At 42.4% G+C, this 10391-nt stretch overlaps 1 protein-coding gene across 1 annotated transcript; it reads left to right on the forward strand.

Moving 5' to 3' along the window:
* The first annotated feature begins 5629 nt into the window (after window positions 1-5629).
* LOC108416966 (NLR family CARD domain-containing protein 3-like) lies at window positions 5630-7112 on the forward strand. The gene has a single exon (XM_017689771.2). It carries the CDS (start codon window positions 5733-5735, stop codon window positions 7110-7112), a length of 1380 nt encoding a protein of 459 aa, XP_017545260.2. The 5' UTR covers window positions 5630-5732.
* Window positions 7113-10391: the final 3279 nt, after the last annotated feature.

The raw sequence follows: 10391 nt of genomic DNA on the forward strand, positions 1-10391 counted from the left end.
CAAAGTGCATTTAACCCGGGCATCGGTTCTGGACCCAAATGCCAACACAGTTCCGTGTTTTTATACACTTTCCAGAGACGAGCTAATCCCCACTTTCTTGATGTGTCATAACTTGTTTTAAACCAAAGATTTATCACTTTTTTTGGACCCAATCAAATTCGACCCATTAAATAAGTCTAGTTGTCCTTTTTTATCTACTCATTAAAAAGGGCAGCTGCATCTTTGGTGCCCAGCACCTCCCTCGGTGCTTATCAGACAACTGTTATACACCAGCCCAAGGTTCAAAGGTTCAAAGGGTTCACCTGAAGCCTCTGCTGCTTAGAAAAGTCCTGGTACTTTCCAACAAACAAAGTCTCAGAGGCTTTGCAGTTTTTTGTATATTTTCCAGTGTCCTCTGTATATGCCTTTTATTAACGAGCACTGTAAATCATCATGTTTAATTATTGATTAATTATGTACTGAATTAAAGCATGCAGGCCTTTAGCCAGTAATTATTTACAGACTGCAAGAGAGCAGTCATTTGGACCTGTGTCTTTTTGAACGGAACAGATGGAGTGGCTGAATTAAATTGAGAATTTAAGCTGAATTCCGGTTTTAAAACACGGATTCCAGGCCTACAGCACACACAGTAGTGATTTTCCTGCTCATGCACACCTGATTCAGTTCATCAGATGATTACCAGGTTTGGTGGGAATGGTAATTCACATGGAAATGACCAAACTCTGCTGACCTCAGTTTCACATCCCTTTTTTTAAAACCAGGGTGTACGTTTTGTAAAAGAGGAACACTGGGGAAATGGTGCCCCCATGTGGCGGAAAGTGCTCAGCTAGACAAGATAAGATGCATTTATCGTTGTTGCACAGTGTTCAACGAAATTGAGCAGCAGTCCAACGGCACTACATACAAAACAATTAGACATGAGACTAAAATATATAAAGTGCAGATTTAAGGGAAAAAAGGATAAAAAAAATCTTAAATATAAAGAAAAAGGACTATAAAACTATATATTCTAACAGATGATAGACAATAGACGGGCGAGTTAGCTGTTGGTTATTGCACATTCCTTGGATCCTCGTATAGAGTCATGATATTGCACATCTTTAGAATTAAAGCACAGAAAGAAGACAGATTATAGATTATAGATTATAGATCACACACTTGAGAGCAATGAATAATAAATAGGACAGAGGTGGAGTGGAACACTGGACCAGTGTACAGAGTCCTATGAAGTCAGTGCCAGTAAAGAGCTGTAGTGGAGTTCAGTCGGTTCTTCTGAGTCCAGTGTTCTATAGAAAGTCCCGGTCAGTGGGTCTGGAAGTGTTCAGTTCCCGCAAGGCTCTGGGGTAAAAGCTGTGTTTGAGTCTGTTTGTCCAGGATGGGATGGAGCTAAAGCGTTTTCCAGAGGGCAGCAGGTCGAACAGACGATGTCCCGGGTGAAATGTGTCCTTCAGGATGTTGGCTGCCCTGCTGAGGCAGCGGGAGCTGAACAGGTCCTCCATGCAGGGAAGTGGGCAGCTGATGATCTTCTGGGCCGTGTTTATGACCCCCTGCAGTGCTCCCCTCTCTGCCACTGAGCAGCTGCTGGACCACGTTGAGATGCAGTATGTCAGCACGCTCTCAATGGTGGAGCAGTAGGACACCAGCAGCTCCTCCTGAAGGTTGTTTTTCCTGATAATTCTCAGGAGGTTGACCACTGCCATGGTGTTGGTGGTCCAGGAGAGATCCTCAGATATGTGTGTGCCCAGGAATCTGAAGGAAGGGACTCTTTCAACACAGGCCCCATTGCTGTACAGCGGTGTGGGGGCTGCTCCTTTCTGCCGGAAGTCTATAATGAGTTCTTTTGTTTTTGAGGAGTTCAGGGTGACGTTATTTCCTGAACACCACTCAGCCAGTCCCTGGACCTCATCCCTGTAGGCGGTCTCGTCTCCTCTGGAGATAAGTCCAACCACTGTCATTTCATCCGCAAACCTTATTGTGGTGTTGGAGGAGTGGGTGGGGACACAGAGCATAACCTGTACACCTATGACTGTGGATGAGTGAATGAGCTGCTGGAGATCTGAATGAATCCTCTGCTGTGAAAACTGTGCTCAGGTTAATGAGGGCAAAGCTTTTTAGATGAGGCACTAACAGCAGTCAGTTTGACCACAGGGTTTAAGAATCATCTTTGATGGGAATTTGAATGGACCTAAGTGACCAGAGCACTTCTTCCTCAAATGAGATGAAACCAAAAGGAACTTGCTGTAGAAGTAACTTACACTGTGGGATCACAGGAATGTGAAGGACTGAAGTGGAGATTGATGCAGGAACATGAAGAGCATTGTGTGTTTATTTATACAGGGAAAATATTGTTGTGTAAACCGAGGGAACACAATGTAAACATAAATGTAAACAATTACCAGCAAACTGTTTGTAATGCATGCAGCAGGTTAGTCAGTCCTCAGTTTGTTTACACTCATTTTTGTACATAATGATGACGTATATCATTCTATATTATGCGTGAATTTAGAGCACGTTGCTGTTTAATCAAAGCTCATTGACCAGAACTGTAACCCGCGCTTCTATGTAGGCCACAGACTGTGAAAGGCAGGGGCGTTGCCTGGGTATGTAAAGATCCGATTTTTTTTTTTTTACAATACGTACCCTGATATATAATGTTTAACACTATAATATGGAGTTATATTTTTTTATTCAACAGATTTAAAATTTAACAAAGGGTGCACAAATTCTGCAGAATGACTGTTGGTGACCTAAAGATAGTGAGCTTTTACTAAAGGACATGGACCAGGTATATTCCATCAGTAAATCCATTCCTCAATAAAGTATGCAAAACAGTATGTAAACAATGGATTTCATGCAACTGTGTAATAATGTAAACAATTCACTTGTTTCTAAATTGTTCTTTTACCTTTTATGACACATTGAAACAAATTATTGAAAGAAATATTAATAATTATTAGTGCTAAGGGGTCTACACAATTAACACTCTTTAAGAATTACTTATTATCTATCCTGTATGTTTTTGCACAGTCTTTCTTCTACTAACCTGTTCTTTCTTTAGATCAGTCCAGTCCTGATCAGTTCAGTTCATTTCAGGTCTCTCCACATTTCCTCCCTCTCTTCTACCCTGTTAAATAGTCATTCAGGAAAGCATGCTTAAAATAAAGCTGGAAACAAGATTTTAAATACAAAAGACTGTGCTAAAACAAACTACATCTGGCATTATTTTGCTAGTCTTCGTACTAAAAACATGTGTATTTTATTAATAATGTGTTTATTAGGCATTGTTTTCCATACCGCTTGTATTGTCTTCTCCCATCTCCTCTCCTCTCCAGTTCTACTCTGTTCTCCTCTCCTGTTCTCTCCTCTCCTCTCCAGTTCTACTCTGTTCTCCTCTCCTGTTCTCTCCTCTCCTCTCCAGTTCTACTGTTCTCCTCTCCTGTTCTCTCCTCTTTCCTCTCCTGTTCTCTGCTCTCCTCTCCTGTTCTCTCCTCTCCTCTCCAGTTCTACTCTGTTCTCCTCTCCTGTTCTCTCCTCTCCTCTCCAGTTCTACTGTTCTCCTCTCCTGTTCTCTCCTCTTTCCTCTCCTGTTCTCTCCTCTCCTCTCCAGTTCTACTCTGTTCTCTCCTCTCCAGTTCTACTCTGTTCTCCTCTCCTGTTCTCTCCTCTTTCCTCTCCTGTTCTCTCCTCTTTCCTCTCCTGTTCTCTCCTCTTTCCTCTCCTGTTCTACTCTGTTCTCTCCTCTCCAGTTCTACTCTGTTCTCCTCTCCTGTTCTCTCCTCTTTCCTCTCCTGTTCTCTCCTCTTTCCTCTCCTGTTCTCTCCTCTCCTCTCCAGTTCTACTCTGTTCTCCTCTCCTGTTCTCTCCTCTTTCCTCTCCTGTTCTCTCCTCTCCTCTCCAGTTCTACTCTGTTCTCCTCTCCTGTTCTCTCCTCTTTCCTCTCCTGTTCTCTCCTCTCCAGTTCTACTCTGTTCTCTCCTCTCCTCTCCAGTTCTACTCTGTTCTCCTCTCCTGTTCTCTCCTCTTTCCTCTCCTGTTCTCTGCTCTCCTCTCCTGTTCTCTCCTCTCCTCTCCAGTTCTACTCTGTTCTCCTCTCCTGTTCTCTCCTCTTTCCTCTCCTGTTCTCTCCTCTCCTCTCCAGTTCTACTCTGTTCTCCTCTCCTGTTCTCTCCTCTTTCCTCTCCTGTTCTCTCCTCTTTCCTCTCCTGTTCTCTCCTCTCCTCTCCAGTTCTACTCTGTTCTCCTCTCCTGTTCTCTCCTCTTTCCTCTCCTGTTCTCTCCTCTTTCCTCTCCTGTTCTCTGCTCTCCTCTCCAGTTCTACTCTGTTCTCCTCTCCTGTTCTCTCCTCTTTCCTCTCCTGTTCTCTCCTCTTTCCTCTCCTGTTCTCTCCTCTCCAGTTCTACTCTGTTCTCCTCTCCTGTTCTCTCCTCTTTCCTCTCCTGTTCTCTCCTCTCCTCTCCAGTTCTACTCTGTTCTCCTCTCCTGTTCTCTCCTCTTTCCTCTCCTGTTCTCTGCTCTCCTCTCCTGTTGTCTGTTCTCATCTCCTCTCCTGTTCTCTCCTCTCCTCTCCAGGTCTCTGTTCTCCTGTCCTCTGCTCTGCTCTCCTCTCCTGTTGTCTGTTAGCTAACTAATTCCGAAGCTGACTAGTGACAAGCTGCATTTTATTAAGCACACGGTGGGTTTGATCTGTGTGTTTTGATTCGGAGACGTGTGTTTTTAACCAGCTATCAGATCCACAAACAATGTCATCACAGTTTACATAGTTAACTACCGTTACCTTTCTCCTTGAAAAAACGCCGTATATCCACTTTCTTTCACCGTCAGCGACATGCAACCTGCTGCCAAACATGGCTAGAGCACATGGGCTCTCCTCCGCGCCCGCAAAACCAGCAAGCTGATTGGCTGTTTCTCCTGAAAGGCGGAACTTTATCCTTGAAGCGGCACTATGATTGGCGTTAGGAGATTTCCTACTCTCACAGCAGCATTGGCCTCCTCATTAATAGTACAGCTGAGCGAAAAGGTTCGGGGCTACTGGATAATCATTCGGGGCTGAAGCCCCGGAAGCCCACCCCAGGCGACGCCCCTGCCTCCTGGTCAGCATGACTAAAACACCTCTGTAATACACAATAGAAATATAAAAGCATGTAAAACGGTAAGTTACGACTACTCAGCAGTACCTGAATACTGTATGTGCTCAGTTACATTGAGCCATCTAGACACACAGGGCCAGATGGACAAACATGCCAATGCAAAAAGAGCTTTCATTAGGATGCATATGTGCTTGTGGTACATCTAAAATTATCGAACAAACTACACATAGGACCACTCATCGAAGGCACTAACCACTGTGGGAACACATTTTAAAATTTTTCATTTATTTCATTTTCACTTTTATGGCAGAGTGTGTTCTATTTCAAACTAAACTTGACCTTGGGAGACTAAGACGAGCTTTAAAAAGAACTACTGAATCGGACAACTACAAAAACAATAAAAAATCAATGAAAAATATTTACAATATACTTTCAGTTTTGTAATTCAATGGCAGTTTATTATGGTTATTCCTGTTTATGATGTGTGTGCTTTTGTATTTAATCTCCACCAGGCAGCACTCGACCAAAGCAGCACTGCACACACTCACACATGCATCAGTACAAGTGGCTGGAGACCTTCAACAGCATTTCTATAAATCAGTGGATGATGTCCTACAGAGAGTCATAGAGAGACACAAAACCAGCATGAAGAACAAATATGAGAGTATATTTGAGGGGATCAAAACACAGGACAACAAAACCCTCTTGAACAGTATCTACACACAGCTCTACATCATAGAGGGAGAGAGTGAAGGGGCGGATGAAGAACATGAGGTTTTACAGATGATGAAAACATCCAGGAAACACTTACAAGACACTCCAATCAACTGTGTAGATATCTTTAAACCTCTACAAGGTGCTGAAGGAGAAGTCACGGCTGAAGGTCTTAAGCACAAAGAAACAAAGAAAGGAAGAAAGGAAAGCAATGGACCCAAAGTTCCGAATCTCAGAGCTGTGCTGACTAAAGGCATCGCTGGAATTGGAAAAACTGTCTCTGTGCAGAAGTTCATTCTGGACTGGGCTGAAGGAAAAGCCAATCAGGATGTAGATTTCATGTTTGTGCTTCCGTTCCGGGAGCTGAACCTGATTAAAGATGACCAATATAGTCTTCATGAACTTCTGTGTGACTTCCATCCTGAGCTCAAAGATCTGGACCCAGAGATTTATGATCAGCTCAAAGCTGTGTTTATATTTGATGGACTGGATGAAAGCAGAATTCCACTGGACTTTGAACAGTGTGAGAAAATATCTGACATCACCATGACGTCATCAGTGGGTGTGTTGATGACCAACCTCATCAAAGGAGAGCTGCTTCCCTCTGACCTCCTCTGGATAACCTCTCGACCAGCAGCAGCCAATCAGATCCTTCCTAGATACATCAACCGTGTGACAGAGATTCAGGGATTCAATGACCCACAGAAGGAGGAGTACTTCAGGAAGAAGATCAGTGACCAAGACCAAGCCAAGAGGATCATCTCACACATTAAGGCAGTGAGGAGCCTCCACGTCATGTGCCACATTCCAGTCTTCTGCTGGATCTCAGCCACTGTTCTTCAGAAAATGATCAAACAACATAACACTAAAATCCCTAAAACTCTGACTGAGATGTACTCGCACTTCCTGATCACTCAGACAAACACGAAGAACGAGAAGAATGAGGAGAAAGACGAGAGAGACCCAAAGAACCTGCTGGAATCCAACAGAACCATTCTTCTGGAATTGGCTGAACTGGCTTTCAAACAGCTAATGAAGGGCAATGTGATGTTCTATGAAGAGGACCTGAGAGAGAGCGGCATTGATGTCACAGAGGCCTCAGTGTATTCTGGGATTTTCACTGAGATCTTTAGGGAGGAACATGTGCTTTATCAGAGGAAGGTCTACTGCTTCGTTCATACTGAGCTTTCAGGAGTTCCTGGCTGCTGTTATGTGTTTCACTGCTATGAGAGCAAGAACATGGAGATACTGCATTGGTTTAAACCTCAACACAGTGAGTGGTCCGAGAGATTTCACTGGATGAGCTGCTGATGGGAGCAGTGGATAAAGCCTTAGAGAGTGAGAATGGACCCTGGATTTTTTTCTTCGTTTCCTGGATGGGCATCACACTGGAGTCCAATCAGAGACTCCTACAGGGCCTCCTGACCAACACACACAACAGCTCTGAGAAAACTGTAGAGTACATGAAGATGTTAATCAAAGATGAACATGATGACATCTCAACTGAGAGTGCCATCAATCTGTTCCTCTGTCTGTCTGAAATGAATGACCAGTCTCTCTCCCAAGAGATTCAGGAGTCTCTCCGTCTCTCAGAGTACTAGCAACGTCCGTATTAAAATAGGGCTTCTAAATATAAGATCGCTAGCACCTAAATCAGTTATTGTAAATGAAATTATTACTGATAATCAGCTTACTGCACTATGTCTCTGTGAAACCTGGGTTAAACCTGACGAATACATTGCTCTAAATGAATCCACTCCCCCAGGCTTTAGCTATTATAGTTACCCACGCAGGTCCGGTCGTGGTGGTGGGGTAGCCACAATATATGATTTAGTTCTAGGTGTAACTCAGAACTCAGGGTTTGATACTAAGTCGTTCGAAGTTCTTAGTCTTAAAGTAGCAGGTCCGTCTCCTGCTTCCAAAAACTCAGCATTCGTTTCTACTGATAACAGTGTATCGTCCTCCTGGACCATATTCAGAGTTATTAGTGAATTTGCTGATTTTTTAGCAGCAGTAACTCTTTCCTCTGATAGGATCGTTATTGCAGGCGACTTCAATATTCATTTTGAAAAGGATCAGGACCCACTAAAAATTGCTTTTAAATCAATTATAGATGCTCTAGGCCTCAATCAAAATATTATAGGCCCCACTCACCGATGTAGCCATACATTAGACTTAGTTCTGACAATGGGTATTGAAGCAGAGAATATAGTCAGTTTTTCACAAAATGACTCAATATCGACCATTATTTAATCATGTTTGAAGTTGTTCTTAGTCAAGAATCCTTCAGCCTCCCCGCTACAGTAACAAGCGTAAAATAACAACCTCAACAGCCAATTCGTTTATAAATAACCTCCCAGACTTAAACAGCTCCTCTCCGTCTAATGAAATAGATCTCGAACGCATAACTGAACATTTTCAATCTGTGCTCCGCTTTAACCTAGATAGTGTTGCGCCGATGAAAATAAAACCGATCAGGGATAAAAAGCTAGCCCCGTGGTATAATGACCACACGCGCACATTAAAACAAACAGCTCGTAACTTTGAACGTAAATGGCGACTCACTAAACTAGAATCCTTCCGACTTGAGTGGCAGCATAGTATGACGAACTATAAAAAGCGCTAATTAAAACTAAATCACAGTACATCTCAGCTCTCATTGAAAAAAACAGAGACAACCCGAGATTTCTGTTCAGTACTGTGGCTAAACTTACTAAAAATCAAAAACAAACCTAGCTCCGTTATCCCTGACACCATTAATAGTAACGATTTCATGAAGTTCTTAGAGATAAAATTAATAATATTAGACTAGAAATTCAGTGTCACTCACATAACATACCTATAGACATAGATGAATGCTGCACCAGCTCTGAGCCACACCCTAGAGAATTTTATCCCAGTTATAGAAAAGGATTTGCTTAATATAATTAGCTCATTAAAATCGACGTCATGCTTATTAGATCCTGTACCTACACAGCTATTTAAACAGGCACTGCCTAAGGTGGGAACTCATTACTAGATATAGTCAATTCATCTCTCAGCTTGGGCTATGTACCTAATTCTCTCAAATTGGCAGTCATTAAGCCCATCATAAAAAAGCCAAATCTAGGATCCCTGTGAGCTGGCTAATTATAGACCGATTTCCAATCTCCCCTTCATAGCCAAAATTCTTGAAAAAATAGTGTTTAAGCAGCTGTGCTCTTATTTACAAAACAATAGCATTCATGAAGTTTTCCAATCAGGATTCAGACAAAATCACAGCACAGAAACCGCCTTGCTAAGAGTAACAAATGACCTACTTTCTGCACTCGATAGGGGCAGCACTGCCATTCTTGTGCTCCTTGATCTCAGTGCTGCCTTTGACACTATAGATCACGCTATTTTGCTCAATAGATTAGAAAATCTTATAGGAATTAAAGGATCCGCCCTCACCTGGTTCAAATCCTATCTTAGTGATCGCTACCAGTGTGTTCATTTAAAGAATAAATGCTCTTATCAGTCTAGAGTTAAATATGGTGTCCCACAAGGGTCAATTCTGGGCCCAATACTCTTTACACTCTACATGCTACCGCTGGGTAAAATAATCCGTAGGCACGGTATTAACTTTCACTGTTATGCAGATGACACCCAACTTTACATATCAGCTAAACCCAATGAGGACCTCTGTCTTAAACCAAATAACTGACTGTATTAGAGAAATAAGAAAGTGGATGACACTTAATTTTCTCCTACTAAATTCAGATAAAACTGAGGTCCTCCTACTAGGTCCCAAACTTGATAAAATCGATAATATTGTAGTAGAAATAGATGGTCACCTAATCATACCAGGTAAAAACGGTGCGAAACTTAGGAGTCATTTTTGACTCAGTTCTTTCATTCGATGTGCATATATGCAGCATAGTTAAAACCGCATTCTTCCATCTACGTAATATAGCTAAACTCCGCAACATACTCTCTCATGCAGATGCTGAGAAGCTGGTGCATGCATTCATAACCTCTAGACTGGACTACTGCAATGCTTTGTTGGCTGGAAGTTCATGTAAATCTTTGAATAAGCTCCAGCTGGTTCAAAATGCAGCTGCTAGGGTGCTCACCAGAGCTAGAAAATTTGATCATATTACACCAATCCTCTCATCCCTACATTGGTTACCTGTTAAATTCCGTATAGACTATAAAATACTCCTTTTGACGTATAAATCTCTTAAAGGGCTGGCCACGCAATATCTGGCGGAACTCCTTATCCCTTATAACCCGCCACGTACACTCCGCTCGCAAGAGGCCGGCTTATTATCAGTCCCGCGTATTAGAAAAAACAACGCATTAGGTAAAGCTTTCTCTTATAAAGCTCCGCAACTTTGGAATAATCTCCCTATTAATATACGGGACTCAGACACACTCTCAGTCTTTAAATCCAGACTCAAAACATTTCTTTTTGAACAAGCTTTTAGATAAATTTATCATAGCGGTTCTCTCTAGCTGTAGCCTGCAGCTATTCTACTATTGTCCAGTGCACACAAACTTAGTCTGTACTGTTGGTCTCCCTTTAACGATTTCTCTTACAGCTCACACACCAAACACAAACCCTGTTCT

This window comes from Pygocentrus nattereri, chromosome 3 (genome assembly GCF_015220715.1).
Source record: "Pygocentrus nattereri isolate fPygNat1 chromosome 3, fPygNat1.pri, whole genome shotgun sequence".
Taxonomy (NCBI): Eukaryota; Metazoa; Chordata; class Actinopteri; order Characiformes; family Serrasalmidae; genus Pygocentrus; species Pygocentrus nattereri.

Bases quoted from the DNA above. Each gene is read 5' to 3' on its own strand.
- LOC108416966 (XM_017689771.2), top strand. From the start codon at position 5,733: ATGAAGAACAAATATGAGAGTATATTTGAGGGGATCAAAACACAGGAC.